The 21,039-nt window shown below is 31.3% G+C and overlaps 1 protein-coding gene across 1 annotated transcript in view; it reads right to left on the bottom strand.

Moving 5' to 3' along the window:
- The window catches only part of Stt3b (STT3 oligosaccharyltransferase complex catalytic subunit B), an 87,546-nt gene that overhangs the window by 24,286 nt on the left and 42,221 nt on the right, over positions 1–21,039 (bottom strand). Inside the window, exons 4-5 of the mRNA XM_015489547.2 lie at positions 11,248–11,313; positions 9,123–9,222 (exon numbers count right to left, since the gene is read on the bottom strand). Coding sequence (XP_015345033.1) covers positions 9,123–9,222; positions 11,248–11,313 — 166 coding nt within the window. The remainder of the gene's footprint in view (positions 1–9,122; positions 9,223–11,247; positions 11,314–21,039) is intronic.

Raw genomic sequence — 21,039 nt, forward strand, 5'->3', positions numbered from 1 at the left:
CCTTTTAGAAACCGGAGCTGAGAAATCAAATCCTTGCAAATACTGAACACACAAAGGCATAACTAGAAAGACAAGACCTAAGAAAAACTCATCATTTATGTGCTTTTAGTAGAGGTGGGTCCACTAATAACCAAACATTACCATCACCTCTTAGACTGGATTTCTCTCTTGTTTACATGAACATGGAATGCTATTAACACTGATACAGAATTTGGACTGAGTAAATGGAGCAAACTGAATCAAAAAGTAACCCCCTCTCTTCTTACATTTTACAGCCAACAAGTCAAGGAAATTTAGTACACTTACAATGTTGTATAATCTTTTTAGCCTCAAAACATTTTCCATCACTCCAAAAGCAAACCCCACAGTCACCAAGCAGTTGCTCCCCATTTCCCTTTCTTCCCAGCCTATGGTAATCACAAGTCTGATTTGTCTCTATAGATTACTGATGTGTGTGTATAAATTAAGTAAAAAGTGAAAGACTACTTCATTTATCTCCTTCTAAATTATATTCTCCAGAAGGTGTGCTGTGAACACATACACACATTTGTAGTCACATCCATACGCTTCTCTTCAAATGAGAATATTCTTTGCCTGATAAAGTAAAAATTTCAGCAACTATTTGGCAAAAATAGATGAAATTTCCTCTTGGGTATTTATTCAAGTTCATTTCCAGGCATAAAAAAAGAGAAGACTAAGCCTGATAATACTCTCAAATCAACACTTTCATACAACTTTACAGACATTTATTCTCATTAGCAAAAAAGAAAATACTTTATATAGTTTAATAAGAATGATAAAGATGAGTTCAAGGGAAAAAAAAGAATCTTAGGAAACAAAATAAGTCAAGAGGTACTTAAACATAGGTTAATGTCAAATAAAACTGAATAGAAATAGATAATTTCTTATCAATATTTTACCTTTGAAACTTTTTTCCAATTATCATCATCCATACCTACCTATACGTACCAATGAAATAAATCTGATAGGGTACCCATAATATAACCCAAATACAAGCATTCTCTTTGAGGAGAACTGGAACCAAAAAGTCATTCCAATTTTTTATTATTTTTGAATTGTTAATTTTGAGATGTTTACACATGGGAATGTATATCCTATTTCACAGTACTCTTCAATACACTGGTAAGCATTTCCATTAAATAAAGTTCAAGATTGCTTGCCAAGAATATATAATATCAAACATCACACATTTATCTTCCTTAATACTGATTTTCTTCTCAAATGTGTAAAATTATAGACACATAAAACATCTTTTTTAATCACACTTACAAATCTACATTTTAAAATCTAAAAAATGAGAAATCAAATTTGCTAGAGTAGAAAGAAGTGGTAATTTTTCTTAAAAATAAACAACTTCCACTGCAAAATATAAAAGCATATGCTTCCTCCAGACTTGGCAAAACCTGAGTGAGATGCATACAAACAACCATAATACAATGAAGCAAGTTACTTCTGACAGTAATGATAGTGGGGCTTTATTAAAAATTTCAACAGGGGAGAGATTTCTTCTTGACATGAGCATGGAAGAGGAGTAGACAATTTCTGTATTGATTCTCCAATGTTCTCAGAAGACCTCAGTAAGGAACAGCCATAGCAATCATTCTCTACCAATTCTCCTTCCTATGAAGGATCTAAGAACTAAACTACTATCCACAACTATTACAACTTTCTACTCATCAATGTTAACTATTTTTCTTACCCTTTAAAGCAGAATATTAAAGCATTCCATCAAAGTGGTGAGGTCTAAGAAAATGCACAATATCAGTAATGTTGTAAATCATTTATTACACATCATGAAAATGTTGCCATACTGCCATCCTGTGGAAGCACAATTACTGGCATTTACTATTACAGATCTTAATTCAAATATAGAAAAGTTCCAGAAAAAAATAACCAGGATATGTACATACAGGTAACATGTACACATACACAAAAATATTGTTTATTTTTAACCTAAGAAAATCTTGTTGATCTGGAACAAACAGTATTCTTTTAAACAGAGCCTACACATGTTTTCATTCTTAAAAGTACTTTAAATCCAAAGGTATGGTATAGGAAGATAAGATACAGAGAGGAAAAACACCATTGGCCTTGACTTAACTTGTGTTGATAGAACTCTATATTTTTAAAGTTATTGTTATACTTTCTTTATGTAAAGTCAGAAAAGTTTTGTGAATATTATATTCTCATTAACTTTAACCCACCATCATTATACTATATTATTATTTCTGATTTGCTTTTATCTTCTGGCTAATCTTTAGTGGAGATGGGTAACAAAATATTCCTTTGCTATACTACTTAGGTATTAACCAAAATAGAATAAACCCAAAGAAAAAGTTGGGAAATACCTTAAATTCCGATCAATTATGCTTTATTACTAACAAATACGATTAAAGATTGGTAAGAATATTGAAATTTCTGATTAATAAAGACACTGTGACCCCCCCTGATAAATATGCAAGGTGAAAAATGGTAAGAAATTTACCATTCATTTACATGAATGCAAGATTAAAACAAACCACAAAAAACTGATTCTTGACCAGCAGAGAGAAGATACATGATTAACTTAACAGGTATACACAATGAAAAGAACTATTTTTCTTTTCCAAGGACACTGTTCATGGTAAACTATGGAGAAAATAAGTCACTGAAACTTGAATTTTATAAGCTCTGATTTGTAAAAGTAGCAAGAAATAGCTTAATCAAAATACTTAAGCAGAGACAATTATAACAACAGTAAGTAAATCTTGTACAAATACATTATCCTTGATTTCAGTTCAGGTAACAGGAAAAAAAAAGATAATTTAGAATAAATATATCTGGATTTAAAATTATACGGAAGCAATTCATTTAATTCTGGAATGGCTAATGAGATAATAATCAAAGTACACTGAAATCTATAAATATAAATGAGTGAAGACTAAGGGGAACTCATAACTTAAAAGTAGTGGATAAAGGCTCCTGAGTAACCTCGAGAGCTATGTTGAGATTATAACTACTATATAAAGATCCTGTTATAATCAGTAAATCTAATTCATAAACAAAAAACAAAAAAAACAAAAAACAAATACAGACTAAAAAGATTTGAACTACATGAAATCACAAATCAAGTTATCACTAAAAAACATTTAGGGCCTTCTTAACACTACCTTTTCTTAATCTCAACTACTACTGCAAGTAGGCACCTAAAGACATTTATTAATTATAAGTCTATTAACTTCTACACATAAATTAATTCTTCTGGTCTATTAAATAGACACAATTCTCAAAAAGAACAGGCTGATTTATTATATCTGTTTAGCTTACAGAACATTGAAGAGCCATTGTTGAAAAAGCATTTTTGATCAAGCCAGTGACTATTACTAAATTTTAGGTAAGACCCTTCCCTTGCTCTAAATATCCTGAGTCTTAATTTAAGAAGATATTGGAAGACTAATCCTTTGTAAATTAACAATGAGTTATATTTAACGGTATAGATTACTGAAGCAACAGCATGTTCTCTTTGTGCACTCAAGGTGAATTTTTTCCAAAAACTAACCTTTAAAATACCCGCTAATAAAACACTATCTATTATAAGCCAGGATAAGGAAAACCCTCTACCCATTCCCCCAATAGCATCAATGAATGCCTATTATAATACTCATCTGGGAAACTCACTTTATAAAAATATAACCAATACTGCAAAAACTTCTAAATTTAAATGAAGATCTAGGACAAAAATCTTGAATAGTCCCTTTCTTTTTCTATTCCTGGTTGACATACTTTAAAGGTACAATTTAGAAAGGCAAAACAAAACTCAAGAAAGTACATCATTGATAAATTGAGCATTCTAGGGAAAATCATTTTAAGATTATACAGAAATATTCCATATACTGGCAAATAACATCTGTAGGATACAGGAATGATCTTTTGTCTTGGTAAAACTTCATCTACCATAAATATAAAAATCATACAGCTGGGCTGGGGTTGTAGCTCAGTGGTAGAGTGCTTGCCTAGCACGTGTAAAGCACTGGGTTCTATCCTCAGCACCACATAAAAATAAATAGATAAAATAAAATGAAGGTATTGTATCCATCTACAACTAATAAAAATTTTTCTTAACTCATACAGTCTTTTATTGCTTTCAATATCTTAGCTCAAAATCATTAAAACTGTTTAATTACATATTGACTTCCATTATAAATACTGGAATTATTATTTCATGAATTTTGTGGCAGTAAAATTTAGCTATATTAAATAAGGTAAAATAATTGAAAATGAGTTTCAAAACAATTTTTACAAACTCAAGACCATAAAGATAAGACAAAATCCAAATTATAAGAATCACTGAACACTTATAGCACGATGTGCCATCTGTCAAATTATTTTGACAAATGGATATTTTATAATTACCTTTCTTGATTCTACAGACTGTTTACTATATCCTATGTTATTTTTAAATACACAAAAAAGATAATTAATAGCTTTACTTAGTTAAGAGTCCAAAGAACATTAGATAATATTTAAGGAAGTGACTCAGTCCAAAAGATGTTCTATTAACTTCAATTATACACAAAAGGCAAAGACATTACTTTGATAGTTAACATTTCCATCCTATAAAATGTTAACAGCAATTTAAAAAACGTATCTCTGTAATAAGGAAACATGACTTCTTTTTTGTTGTTTTGTGAATTCTTTGCTGATTTACAACTCTCATTTGGGAATAAACCACTACTATTTTCCATGTTTAACTGATTTTTTGATCCTCATTTATTGATTGTACAAGGCAGGTAGCTCTAATCTCTTAGGTTAAATTACTCTGGTAAGCAGTACAGGTTACATGCGAGACTAGAGATGCTACTTCTCTTCTATTTCATAAATTAAACTACATTCCTATCTCAGTACGCTGGTGCTAGTCTTTGTTATTTCACAATACTCCTACCCCTCCTCTCAAAATAGAGACTTCTCAAGACCCTGAAACAGGCCATGTCAATAAAGTTCTATGTATTTTTAAAAAGAAGATTCTGTAATATTTTTACCTTTTAAAACAGATCAGATTTATTTTTCCTAAAAACTGCAAACATCATATCTTTAAAGGCTATAATATAAATACATTCAGAGCAGAGAGGTAGGAAAGAGTATTACAGGTATGTGTGAAAGAGATAGAGATAGATAGAAATAACTAATGGAGTAGATAAATCTTAAAAGTCAAGGGTAACATGAGATAGGTGACAGCTTAAAAAAAACAAATCAAGAAATAAGAGTCCAAAGAACGTTAGGTACTATTTAAGGAAGTGAGCCAGTCCCCCCAAAAAGTAAGGAAGGGAGCTGCTGATTTTGCTATAAGCCTTGTAGTAATATTTGACTTTTTCAATTACCTTATATTTAAAATTATAAACAAAGATAAGACTACTATTCTATTACCAGCTGTTTTAGTTGCTAAGCTCAGGAAGAGCTATTGCTTAACAGGCTGAGTGAGATACAGGGCTCAATCCCCAGCACATACATATATAAACAGTTAACAGTGAACTTATTTTCACTTAAAAAAGATGCTCTACCACTGAGCCACCTCCTCAGTCCTATCTATTTATTAACTTGCAATCCTCTTGTCTCAGTCTCCTAAATTGCTGGGTGACAGGTGTGTGCAACTGTGCCTGGAAAGAATGACAATTTTTAGACTCATATTAGGGTTTTATTTCCTAAGATTTCAAATTTACCTCTCCCTTTGTAACTCTTTTGGCTATTCATTCAAAATTTTAATGTTAACAGACATAAACAAACAGCACCTTTTAAACAATAGTGCTATTATAAGCACCTCATTTATCCTTAATGTTCTGTGAGGCAGGAACTATTCTTATCTCTATCTGACCCATGAGAATATTATATATAAAGACTTAAGTAATCTGTCTAAAGTTAGCAGTAGGTGACCAGAAATTAAATCTTGATAACTTGACCTTGAAGTATGTATGCTTATTCTGTATGATATTGATCTCATATTTATGGTCATATCATCAAAAATCCTTTGTAAATATGTTCCTTTATTATTTTCTCTTCTCAAGATTAAGATTTATCTACAAAACTTTTAGAAGGACATGATTAGCTGGAAAGTCTAACAAAATTTCCCTCAAAATTCAAACTGATTTTAAAAACTTCTCCCAATTTCCATTTTGATCACAGGCTATAAAGCTGATTACATTATAATAAGCTCCTTAGAGTATGATCATTGTTTATTCATTTTTTATCATAATGGCTAGTAAAATTTCAGTATTAAACAACAAATGCCTAATGGACTCACTTTAATTTCTTAAATAAATAGTATAGTAAAATTACACAATATATAGAGCCTTTACCTCTTATATCCTAGGATTTTTATATGTAATCTTTTAAATAGTTTTTTTTCCCTAAATTGACCTAGCATTAGGTGTTGTTTACAGCTGCTAAATAAAAATGTGAATCTTAGCAATTTTGCTTACTCTTAATTTATTCAATAGGATAAACTTTTCTTCATTCCCAAAATATATAATCCCACAATTTGCACAGAACTAAGTTTGTGGAATGTCTATAAACTTTCCTCTTTTAAAAACAGTTTCCAGCAAACATCACCATAAAAATGCATTTTAAATGTCAAAAACATAATTCCGCTAATCTCTTACTCAAGTAAACTTGCTACCAAAAATTTAGACAATACCTTAAATTAGATGATGCCATAAATATTTCAAAATCATTAACTGTTTAAATTAATTAATGTAGTCCCTTCTGTACTATGAGGTAAAATTCTTATTTCTACAAACTAAGAATTAAGTATCATATATTATGAATTTAATACATATTCATTATAGAAAATTTAGAAAACAGAAGCAAAGTGTCACTAGTAATACTTGATGACTGCTTTTTACTACCATTTTCCTATATCATCAAAAATACTAAGCTTAATGCAGAATAATATAGAAAAAGGGAAAATTTTTAATAACAATTTTATATAACTAATTTAAAACTCATTTAATTTGGTATTTAGAATACAAGGAGAATACCATCACTTTCTATTCATTCAAAAGAAAACCCTATGAAAGCAGAGCAGAAATCACCAAGAATACTGCAGGGTCCATAAGACATTCACAAAACTAATTTTATATACATGTACATCCCAAAACCATGTAATTTTTCTTTCTTCTAAAGAAAGAGAAGAAATATTCTCAGAGCCAACTGAAGTGCTAGTAGTTATTGCATGGTATTCTCAAGTGACTAGAGAATTTCCAGTAACCACATACAAAGTCCCTTTTCCTCAATTTTAATCCTCATACAGAACTGTCGTCCAGTTCTTGATCTTGCTGCTAATATTCAAAGGGAGTTTAACCATTTTAAACTCTAATGTGGAAAATATTTCCATTTGACCTCTGTATTTATCTGACTACTTCTAACATTTCCTTAAGCTTCCTGACTTTTGGGCACTTCAGGAAAACTTCTCTCTCGATTGCCTCCCTATTTTATTCCTGTGACAATTAAATTTTCTGGGCCCCAGGTTTTTAAAACTGTCTTAATACCTCCTCTATAACCATTTAACTTTAATTTTTTTTTTGTTCTTTATATTTCGCCCGCCCAAAAATCTGAGGAATATAGTTCAATCCATTATTTTTCTTTCTGGACTAAAAGTACTGTTTACAGTGTTTTCAGAGTAAAGAAATATAGGTTGTTTCTTTTTATAAGAGGCACACAGTTATAGTGAATAGTAGCATCTCTGAATATAATAGTTATAGTGGATAGTAATATCTTTGAAGCCAAAATGTCTGTTTGGGCCTTAGCTCCAAGATCTAGAGCAAATTATTATGTCTCCTTTTGTACTTCATCTGTACAATGAAGATGGTAATAGTACCTATCCTCAAAGAGACATTATGAAGATTAAATAAATTAAATATATATATAAAAATTTAGAACACTTTGTGGTATATAAGAATTTAATATCTATTTTGGCAATGATTTTTATTCTGCAATCAGATGTAAATGTCACTAGCATACTATAAATTTTTTGTTTTTAATTTTATTGAGATATAATTCATTTACTGTAAAATTCACCTTCTAAACATCTACCATTTATGAGTTTTCAGTATATTCACAGGGCTGCACAATCATCGCCACTATATAATTCCAGAATATTTCTCTCTCAAAAAAGAAAGGCCATTGTCCCTCACCCCAAGTACCTGGCAACCAAAAATCTACTTTCTCTATTGATCTGCGTATTTTGGACATTTCATACAAACACAATCCTATACTATGTGGCCTCTTGTGTCTGGCATTTTTACTCAGCATGATGACTACTACAAAGTTACATACATTATAGCATGTGTCAGTATTTATTCATTCCTTATGGTTGCATACTAATCCACTGTATACATACACCACCTTTTATTTATCCATTCATTAGTTACTAGACATTTGAGTTATCTTTACTTTTAGTTTATTAAGAATAATCAATGTTGCTATAAACATTAAGTTAATTTTTTGAGGAACTGCCAAGCTGCTATGTTTTAAAAAGTGAACCTACTTAACCAAGTTTTATATGTCTATTTTTCAGCATTGTTATAACACTAAGACGGTTTCAGATTTATTCAGCCCTTAAAAGCTCCATCTTTATTACAGAAAATAATCTCTAAGGTTGAGATTTCACTTTTTACTAAACATCTTTGTCAAAAAATTTATTTTAAAACCTGTGGTGAAAATATAGATTATCCAGAGACAGAGAGACTCAGTCTTTTTGTATATTATACAAGAAAGGCTTTTAAAAGTTTATAAAACTATTTTGAGGATGTCAATTTCTTAGAGTAAGATGAATTTGAATATGTTGTTAAAAAAGTGTGGATAATTTTCACAATAAAAATGTCCTTCTCCAAAATTAAGAGAGGGCGGGGGGGAAAGGCTAGTAAATATGATTAATTTCCACAAAATGAAATAAGCCAACCCTCATCAAATTAAAGCTGATGATAAAATCATTTATGCAAAATGCTTGGCCCTCATATCAACATAAAAAGCAAACAATTTTCACCTTTTCATCAATAATACTGACCCAAACCAGAAATGTCTACTCAGTGAAAATAACACTGATACATTTCAAAGTTAAAATCACTTACCTATGTAGACTCTTTTGCTGTATCTCTGCATCAGTAACAGCACAAACACATGCAGTGGAATAAGGTTGATGATAAACACATAACCACCCCAAGCAGAGACCTATGAGAAAAGAAATGATATGATAATTTTTTACTTTTAAAAGTAGGCACATTTCATTCATCAAGACAATCTAAACATAATGAGCAAACATAAAACATTAGGACTTTCAGCAATTTGAAAGATGCTTAAATGTGGTATTACTTTTAAATAACCCATATACCCTTATTTTTATTGAAAATTAAAGTAACATGATTCCATAAATCCAATGTTTATCTCAATTCACTGAAGACAAATGTTCAAATTAAATGAGATTTAATAGGAAAGTTGAGAATATTTTAATTTGTGAATTGGCAATAAACAGACTGTCATGAAGACAAGGAGTTCTAAAATACAGACCATACATTTTTAGAATAAAAAACAGCTGTTACTTCAACTATTTTTGATGATAAATTTATTGCAAAAAAGCTCACTGAGAGTAGAACAATAAATGTAAGCATTCACATCTTAACTGAAAGAGATATGCAGATGATCTGAACATGCTCTAATATTCTTAAAAGTGCTAATTGGGTATGATTTTTCCCCCCCTATAAATGAATTCTAAAGCAGGATAACTAAGGATATTCTAGTCTAAATTAATGAATATTCTAAAAATAAAATGTTTACTCTCCACAATATATTAATTTTTCAGTAATTCAATAATAGGCAATAAGCTCTTGCTAAGATCAACATTCTTGGATGTGCTCTAAGAATAATTGATACCAAAAGTCACCAAAAGGGGATATATATTAACATATACAATAAAATAATTCTTCCCTTGTCTCAAATATTCAGAAACCCTTGTTAAGGAACTGCCATCAGTTTGCCTGATACATATAAATAACTGCTTTAGTCACATACTATATTTCACCAAAATACAAAATTACCCTAAATAAACACCAGTTGCAACTGAAAGACTTTTGGTTAATTCCAAAGTTTAAGTATAAATTTCAAAGCATATGGGTTTGTTATTACTGAGGACAAATGCACAAGATGTTCCTCAGGCTTCAAATACTTTCACGGGGCCACAAATAACTTAAGAGTTCATTCTTATTCTATACAGTGATTTTTAAAAATTAGCTAACATTATTAACTTTCAGCACAAGACTACTATATAGGCTGCAGGTTGAAAAAGAGAAGCCAAAGAATGAATTGGTAGTACTGAACCCCAATTTTAAAGAAACTTAAAAACTGTGTAGGTAGTTTATAGGCTAACTTAGGATATGTGACCGTTGTTTAGTAATGACTCTAGAAAATTTCTAGAATTTTGAAAATGATGCATATCAATATACTACATTATCTACTTTGACTCATTACAAATGAAGAACCAAAAACAATTTTGAGTAAATTTGATATTTGAAAAATACTTGATATTATGCTTATTAGTAATAATTTATTCTCAGTCTCTTAGAAATTCATCTTAAAAAAGATTTTTTTCCATTTACTTTAAGGAATGAAAAGAGAACAGAATAGGCCAAAAGAACATCCTTTTTATAACCTTGCCTTTCATTCCTTCCATCTTTCTAATTAATCTTTACTAGGGGTAGCATTTTTTTCTTATTTTTCTGCTCTAGGTCAACTTACTCAGTTGAGTACATAACGACTGTTAAAATTTAGATTATTTTACCATTAAGCAGTTACTCAGTGAATTCAAATACTGGAAAAATAATTTTAGTATGGCATTTAAAACTATTTGAGTGTTAAACAAAAGTTATTTCTTCTAAACATAGGTCTAAACTTAATATTTAACAGGAAAATTTCCCTGTTCTTTTTTAGTTTGTAATCTAACCCGAAAAACAAAAGCTAGAAACAATTTAAAAATTTTTAAACTTTAAGTCTAAATGTCATTGATCATTAAGTCTATAAAGGTCCTGGGGACAAGGGAAGAGGATTGGTAGCAATGTTAGGTAACACATTAGACAAAATCAAAATCCTTAAAGACTTCAGGAGAAAGGATGTAAAAAATTAGACCAGGGTTAGAAAAGAATGAGGAGGAATTATTCTAAATTCTAAATTAGAGCTCAGATAGTTTCAAATATGAAATCTTACCATATAGAAATACGATAAACAGCAGCACATCGTCCAAAAAACTGACCCAGTTTTTACAGATTTTACCTAAAAATAAATAAATAAATACATGCACTTTAACCACTGGGCAGCAGACATTTTAAAATAACAGACTATTTTCCTTTTGTCATATGGTTTTCAGTAAAAATAATTATCTTAAAAGTAACAAATTACATTTTTCCACCTTAAACCTTAAAATGATTGTCAATAAATCGGGGCCTTAAGGAATAAGTTTGTTAAGTATATCTATAATTTTTATATGGTTGATTTACTTAGACCTAACAGTTTAACCTATGCGTCTTTATTTAAATATGCAATCACGTACATCTTACATATAATTCTTAGCATTTTTTAAAACTTTTCATTACTACACTTAGAAATTTTCTGATACCATAGTCAATAATATAAAAAAATTATAACACTAAAGTGCTATGATATGTAAGTAAAATTTTCAAATACAAAGGCAATTTGTGATAAAAAGTCCAAAAGTTGATTAATCTGTGTCTTATAATGAAAGAAGAAATTTTCAAACATGAGTTTAACTGTCCATCTGAAAAAGCTAAGCATTAGCACCTTCAGAAAACTGAATTTAAGTTTCAGAAACACAAGATCTATCACTCCAGTGATAGATCTTAAAGAAGACTCTCAAAGAGTCTTCTTTAAAATGAGTATCCAAAAACAAAAAAACAAACAAAAAAAAAAAAAATCAATTGAATGAGTTCTACAATGAGTAATTCTTAAGTTTATCTTTTTGTCCTGAGAGGCAAATTCATATTTAAGTCTTCCTAACACAATAATTTCCAGAAATTCTTTACTTTTAAAATGAGTCTCTACATTAAAATAGAGATGACATCCAAACTTTGGAGAAAAGTAGTACAAAAAAGAATATAATGGAAGGGAGGGAGGGCAAGAAGAAGGAAGGAAGAGCAGTTCTAATTTATATCACTTAATGTAATTTATAGCACTTAATGTAATTAGGGAAGAAAGTATAATAAAATGCAGAAGGGAAAAGTGGTAATGCCAAAAATTGTACAGACAGAATAGACCAAAATACAATTTTTAGGCAGTATGGCAGGTGCTAGTGAAATGCAGACAGGTCTAATCCTAAGTGGAAATACCAGTACTCTGAGAAGATGAGGTAGGCAAAAAAGCAAAAAGGAATCCCAAGGAAAGGGCACAAAAAGTAACATGAAAATGGTGTCAACAGAGCCAACAAACCAACCAACCAAAGTTCAACCTAGAAATTGAGAGTAGAAAAGATAGGCTTATCCTAGCAAATTGGAGGTAGAGAAGAAAACTGCTATCAGGAAAAGTTGCAAGCGTCCATTTTTTCCTTTATGTTTGTGTATCAGTTATTGCCTCTCAGCTCTTGATTGCATTCTGTCAAGATAAAGAATGAGATTCCCTTAAGTAAATACTCCTTTAAGGTGACTATGATGTTAAACTTTCTCAGCAGAGTGTTAAAGAAACACTGTATGTATGAGAAGGGGTACTCCTATCACTTCAGATGTATGCTAGGGGTTGGCAGTGTAGGTATGAACTCATCTAATGGAGCTGATGCCAGCATCAACTCAGAACAGTCTTTCTGTGACTGGGCAACCATGATCTGGTGATTCTTTCTATAGCATTCACGACCTGATGATAACCAGAGCTTCCATGCATATTCCAATTCCCCATTCCTTACCTGCCTGACTTAGAGGGTTGTCTATTGCCTGTTCAATAGCTCCACATTAGTTCCAGCCTGTCCAAACCACTGAACTATTCTGCTATTAATGGGCGGAACCATACCCTGTCCAAAGGGTTATTTATACCTTTCATGTTTGTCCTTCCTTGGGTACTTCCCCTCAGCCAGAGGTTACCATAGTTTCTCTGTCTTACTCTTTATCAGTTATACTTTTTTATATATAAATTTCCCTTTTAAAAAACCATACTGTGCCTGTTTCTCTCTCCTGACTGGATTTAGGTTACTATAATTTATCACAAGAAAATCAAGATGTAGTTTACAACCACTAAAAAGTTCCTATTCCTGAATTTGCTCAGTCTCTCTAAAGCCAACTGGACTCAGGGAGAATGAGGAAAGTAAATCAAACACATTCTTCAGGACTCACTAATATACACATACACACACACACCAAAAAAAAAAAAAAAAAAAAAAAAAAAAAAAAAACTTTGGTAGATTATGTTGGACAAATAAATTATTAAGTCCTGCTCCAACTGTGGAGATAATACATGAAGGTGAGCTCCTCATTCAAAGGCACCATAGAGACTATGCAGTGAATAAGGGCACATAGTGGTCCTTACAGTTTCTGAATGTAAAAGGCATGAAAGCAGTTCTGGCTGGAACTACAAAATCTACAAAAAGCTTTATTGAGACAGTGATATTTGTAAGCAATGAGGCAGGAAAGATGAAAGAATTCAAATTACCCACAGTGGATCCAGTAGCGGGTACAGAAATGGAAGAAGTAGGGTGTGGAGTAAGTAGAAAAGTAATTGGTATGCCATATTTCAGAAAGCATATGTTTTGGAATTGATGAAAGACAGTATACACCAAATGCTAACAGAGGTGGGTAGCATAAACTAAGTTCTATAAAAACAGGAATGAGAGTAACAAAATCTACCTGAGCAAATAGTCAAGATTTCAAAGAGGCAAGTCCCGAAGGAACATACATGGGGAGACAGGAATAACAAAAGAGGAAATAGCCCCAAATGTGAAAGCAGATCAGCAAAACTATTCAAAAGGAACTGGAAAGACTTTAGGGTATAGATTTTGAATCTAGTTACTTAAGTCTTTCTGAACCCCTATGGCTTAACCAGTAAAGTATCTTTTTATAAAATTGTCTTTCTCTCTCTTTTTTTTTTTTTTTTCTGGTAGTGCTGGGGATTAGAACCCAGAGTCTGGTGCATATAAGGCAAGCACTCTACCAACTGAGCTATATCTCTAGCCATCTTTATAAAATTTTGAGAATTAAATAAAAACCAAAAACCATCAAAAGCATAATGCCCTGTGTACAGCACTCAAAAGACATTCCAAACATTAGAACTTATCCTCATCATTTTGGAAGAAATATTGAACAAAATGATGAGAAATCAGAATTGAGTAACAGTGAAAGAAAAAAAAAGAGGGAAGAAAAAAAAAGGATGTTACAAGTAGATTGAGAAGTTAATTGGTTTCTGCCAGTATCTTCCTAAATCAATGAATAAGTTTATTATCTGAGTTCTCAGCTATTAAATGTAATTTATTAAATTAATAAAGAAAATCTTTTCTTCTAAAGCTGGTGAAAAAGGAGACTTTATCAAAGAAAAATTGACATAAGAGACATTTGTAGTTATACGGATGGAGATTCCCCACTGAAGGAAGAATGGGAGAGAGGAGAGAACAATCATTTCAGGTACTTGAAATCAAACAAATGTGAGAAATAGAGAACTGTGATCTTTTCACCTGAGCCTGCTCCAAAAGCATGCCTGGTAAAAATGGTAGTTTAATTAGATTGAGATTGCAGAAAAAAATAAAATGCTTTCTTGTCCAGGGAGGAAGACTTGATGCAGTATTGGGGGAGGTAAAAATGAAAAAACAGGATCAAATGGGGGGAAATCTGAAACTTAGCTTGTCTAAAGTTGTGAGAATAGTTAAGAACAGACTAGTCAGAAATCAATAAAACGATCCTGAAAATGAGAAAGCCAAATAAAAACAAAAACAAAACCCTGAGCTAAGCTTTCTACTTATCTTTGCTGACCAAGAAGCTACACATAAAGGGAAAACTTGAGAAAAGAAGCTAAAAGTAAAAGCCAAGGAAGGATTGAGAATTGGCTGGGACTTTGAACCATTTTTTTTTCCCAAATATTTACTTTTTAGTTGTAGTTGAACACAATATCTTATTTTTATGTGGTGCTGAGGATCGAACCCAGGGCCTCGCAGGTGACAGGTGAGTGCTCTTCCACTAAGCCACAATCCCAGCCCCTGAACTGTGTTTTATCACCCCATAATCTGACTAATCAACACAGAGTAGAAGCCTTATAAACCCAAATGTCTAAACACAAAACCTGCCCAAATTTTTGTCTGACATGCAATCTCTGATCATGGGGTGATCTTTAGAAAGCCAAGTTAAAATACAAAAATAAGAAATAAAAATAACTGAGCAAACAAATCAATAAAACATGACTGGGAGAGAGATTCTGCAGTTGGAGTCCAGGTAAATTACTAAAACAAACCAACATGTCTCAGAAAAATGAAAAGAATTCAGAGTTACTACATACCTAAAATGTCCAGCTTCAACAAAAAAATTACAAGACATGCAAAGAAATAGGAAAATATGATGCATATATCAAGGGGTGAAAGTAAGGGAGGTGGGAAGGACAAAAAAAAAAAAAAAAACCCTCAGTGGATTTAGAGGACAAAAACTTCAATAAGCTATTATAAATATTTTAAAAGAACTAAAGGAGATCATATTCAGAAAATTAAGGAAAATATCTATTATGGTAGGGAATTTTGATGATGAAATTAAAATATATAAATCCTTATATGTGAGAAATAAGAACCAACTAGAAATTTTAGAGTTGAAAATTACAATGAAGAAATTAAAAATTCCTTAACTAGGCTTAATAGCAATTTTGAGATAGCAGAACAATCAGTAAAAATGAAAACTAGTCAATAGAAACAAGAGGTGATAAAGAGACAGAAGAAAATAATTTTAAAGAAACAATTATAACTTTCCTATTTTATAGTAAACACTAAACTACAGATCCATGAAATCTAACAAACGAACAAGTACAATAAACACATGAGAAAACACATCTAGACACACTGTAATTGAAGTGCTGACAGGTAAGGAGAAAAATCTTAAAAGGAGAAAAAAATGCATGGGGAAGTAACAACATGATTATTAGCTGAATTCGTATCAGAAAAAAAAAAAAAAAGATGATAGAGGCAGAATGACACGCTCAGAATGTCAAAAGAAAAAAAAAGTATCAACCCTAAATATATTCCTATAAAACTATCCTTCAAAATGGAAGGCAGGCAAGAATTCTGGGAAAATGGTAGAATAAGAAATTCCAGAAATCTGCTCCCTACTTAGATAACCAATTGCACTGGCAGAATCTATTTCAGAACTTTGGAGTTGATAGAGGGATTATACCTTCTAGACAGGGAAGACTTGAACAGTAAATAAAGGTTAACTTTGGCCGCTCTCGGTTCTTAGCAGAGTAGCAGCTACCACCTATTCCTGAAGCAGCCTGAAGTTTGCAGAATTCAAAAACAATCCTGTCTTCTGAACACTGGGGATCACTTAGTTTTGGCTTCAAATCATGGAGGTGCAGACAAAGAGGCATACCAGTCAATGTTGTATCTTTTCCCACTGTTGCAAATCTCCCCAGGGCTAAGGTGACTTCCAGGGAATTTAAGTGGCTGGTACTTTTTTCTCCTTCATTTTCTATTTTGTTCCATTTTTGGAAGTCTGACATTGAAGATTATAACATTCAAAGCAGCCAAATATACATTAGAAATTGAAAAGTTATTGTGCATGCCCAGAGGAATGTCTGGACGTCAGAAATGGTTAATGAGTACATGAAAAGAGGTGCTCAACATCATTGTGGAAATAAAACCAAAGTTAAAAGTGTTGACAAGGATGCAGAGAAATTGAAACCCTTGCATACTTTTTGGTGGGAATGTAAAATGGTATAGCTATTGTGGAAAACAGTATGGCGTTTCTCAATAATTTTAAAACAATTAACATATAATCCAACAATTTCATGTCAAGGTATACACTCAAAAGAACTGAAAGCATGGTCTCAAAGAGATATTTGTAAACCCATGGTCAATGCAGCTAAAACATGGAAGCAATCCAAGTATCCATCTACAAGTGAATCAGCATTAAAGATGTGGTATATACGAATAATGGAATATTATCACAACTTTAGAAAAGAAATTCTGACATGTTACAATATGGATGAACCTTGAAGACATTATACTAAGGGAAATAAGCCAGCTAAATAAGACAAAATATTGTATAATTCCACTTTAGGAAGTACTTAGCCAAAGTCAGAGAGGCAGAAAGTAGAATGGTGATTGCTGGGAGCTGGCAGTGGGAGGGAATAATTGTTAAATGGCTACAGAGTTTCAGTTTTTCAAGATAAAGAGTATTCTGTAGATAGATGATTGTGATCAGTGCCCAATATGAATGTACATACTGCCACTAAAATGTATACTTAAAAACAGTCAAAACAAAAAATTTGTGTCTCACAATAGTTTTTAAAAAGTGAAAAAAATGAAGACAAAATTGACAGATTCTATTATTAGCAGATTTGTCCTACAAGAAATACAAAGGGAAGTCCTTTAGGCTGATACTAAAGTAAACCCAGACCAGACCCAAAAGAAAAAAATGAGGACAATGGAAATGGTAAACATGAAGAACAGGTAAGACTCTACATTTTTTCTCTTCTTAATTTACTGGTAAAAATTATATAAATATTTTATTATAATCTGTACTGTTAGAGAAATAGCATTCATATAATACCACAGAAGAAGGAAAAAATAAAGTTGTGTTATAGCAGAGCTGCTATTATTTTATCACAATTATGTTTGTATTAATCTGAAGCAGACTGTTCTCAGTTCTCTACATCAACCAGTATAAATAACAAAGCTTAAAAAAAGAGTAATTAAAATGACAGTTAAAAATACATTTTAACACAAAAGAAAACCATAAATGGCTCATGTAAAGCAAATCATTTAACAAAAACTACATTAAATGTGAATGAACTAAAACATGCTCCATGTGATGGTCTAGATGAATTTTAAAAAAGCATGATCTAACTATACATAGTCTACGAAACCTTTAAATTCAGAGACACAAATAGTTTGAATTTAAAGAATGAGATGAGAGAAGCTGTGAAATAAATCAGAGTAGCAAGTTGGTAGCAGTCAAACCAGGTTTAAGACAAGGAATACTTCTAGAGACAAAACTATTTCACTGTAAGAAAGGATTCATTACAATAGATGGGTCAATATACCAGGAAAATGTAAAAATTTCAAGTGTATAAGGACCTAATATAGATACTTAAATTCATAAAACAGAAACAAAAACTGACAATATTTTTGTGGTTGAATATTTCAATAACTACCTCTCAGCAGTTGACAGAACTTTAAAAAAGATAGATTTCATGCTAATCGAGGGTTCAGCAATTTTCTTGAACACACAAAGCAGTAAACATATAAGTTTAGGGGCCATATCTCTGACAACTCAAATCTGTCACTGCAATAGGAAAAAAAGCATAAACAATGTATAATGTGATGACCAGGGCTATGTTCCAGTAAGACAAAAGTGGGTGGCCTGCCTGTATTTGCCATAATTTGCTAAACCATAAGACAAGCCTCAATATATTTAAAAGGATTGGAAAATATGTTCTTTAACAATAGAAATAGAAATCAACAAGAAAAAAATATTCTGGGAACTCTCCAAATATTTGGAAATTAACATACTTCTGAAGAACACATAAGTCAAAGGAAGAAAATAAATTTGAAATATCTTGAATTATGTGACAATGAAAACACAACATATTAGATACAGAGGACAGCAAAAGCAGTAATTATAGTATATATATATTTTAATGGTTATATTAGGAAAATAGAAATAGATTTTAAAAAACCAAACCAAATGAAAAGTAGAAGTAAATCATAAACACCAAGAAATCAATACAACAGAAAACAAAAATCAATGAAACCAAAAGTTACATGAAGCCAGCGAGACTAACCAAGGGAAGATAGAAATTACCAATACCAGAAAGAAAAGAGACATCAAGACAGACTGTGCAAAAATTAAAATAAGACTGTTATGAATAATTTCTGCCAATAAATTAGACCACTCAGATGAAACAAAAGCTTCAAAGCAGATACACATTGTCAAATTATTCATGAAGACAAAAATCAGACCAGAACTGTGTCATTTCAAAATAGAATTAGTAACTAAAGTCTTCATAAGTCCAATGGTGAATTCAATGTTAAAGAACAAATACCAATCCTATAAAAACTCAGAAAATAGGAGAAAACATTACCCTAACTTATTTTAGGAGTCTTTTATAATTCTGATACTAAAGCCAAAGACATTATAAGAAAAGAAAACTGCAGGCCAATATCCCTCATCAATATATAAGCATTACTTAACAAAATATAGGCAATATAAATCCAGATCATACATCTTGAATAAATGGAGTTTAGTTCAGAAGTACAAAACTGTTTTGACATCTGAAAATAATCAAGGCAGTGACTGCCTACTGGGGGTAAATTTTCAATCCTAGGGAACATCAGGCAACCTCTGGAGACATTCTGGCTGTTACAACTAGAGGAGAGGATGGGTGTGCAGCTGGCTGGTATTTATTGTATAGAGGCAATGCTCCTAAACATCCTACTTTTCCTAAATATCCTACTATACACAAGCATAAGAAATAATAAAATATTACCTGGCTCAAAATATTAATAATGTTGAGGCTGATAAACCATAAATTAATATAAAATAGGACAAAACTATGTGATCACCTCAAAAGACATTTGATAAAATCTAACACCCATTCATTATAAAAACTCTCAAACCTAAAATGAAGAACACTTTGAAAAGTTATGACAATGGACATCTTTCAAAAACCCACAGCTATATAATATTTCATGATAAAAGCCTGAATGTTTTCTGCTTAAAATCAGAAGGAAAGAATATCCATTTTATTTATAATCAACATGGTATTAAGAGGTCCTACTCAGTACAATTAGGCAAGGAAAAAAAAAATTACTGTAAAGGTATGCATGTTGGAAAAGCAGCAATAAACTCCTCCCACCTTTCTGCAGATAACATGATCTTATTATGTATTAAAATCTAGAAGATAAAACAAATTTAACACCTAAGTTTATCAAAGTCACAGGATACATTATAAATACATAAAAATCTATAGTACATCCCAATTTTAAAATGTACTATCAAACTATAATAATTAAGACAGTGTAAAATGAGGTTAAGTACATTCATCTAGATCAATAAAAGTCTAGATATAAATTCATAATTATGTTTTCCCTCTGAGATGGGGACAAAACAAGGCTGTCTTGTCTCATCACTTCCAATATAGTACTGAAGTCTTAGTAAATGCATTTAGATAAGAAAAGGAAATAAAAGGGATACAGACTGGAATCAAGTTGACACTTCTTCACAGATAATCCCAAAGAATCAAAAAACTATTGTTAACTACTAAGTGATTACACTTAGGATACAAGGTTAGTTCACAAACATCAATATACCAGCAATGAACAACCAGAATAGAAAATTAAAAACAAATACCATTTTGAGCACAGTACGTATAAGCACACATAAAAAATAATACTTAGGAATGACTATCAGAATATATATAAAATATAAAGAAAACCAGCAAACTCTGATTAAAGAAATTAAAGATCTAAATAGATGGATATTCCATGTTTATAATAGAAAGATTTAATATTGTAAAATATGTTTTGGTTAAAAATACAAATACCAAAAATTTAAAAGTTTACATGGAAAGGCAAAGGACCCAGAAAAGCCAACACAATATTGAATAACAAGAACATCACACCTCCCATGCACAAGGCCCTGGGTTTGATCCCTAGCACCACAAAAAAGAAAGAAAAAAAGAAACAATATCACAGTACTGATAATACTTGACTTTGTGACTTATAAAAGTATAGTAATCAAAACAGCATTATATTGCAGGAAAAACAAACAGATCAATGGAACAGTATGTAGCCTAGAAATAGACCCACCAAAA

This window comes from Marmota marmota, unplaced genomic scaffold, assembly GCF_001458135.2.
Source record: "Marmota marmota marmota unplaced genomic scaffold, marMar, whole genome shotgun sequence".
Lineage (NCBI taxonomy): Eukaryota > Metazoa > Chordata > Mammalia > Rodentia > Sciuridae > Marmota > Marmota marmota.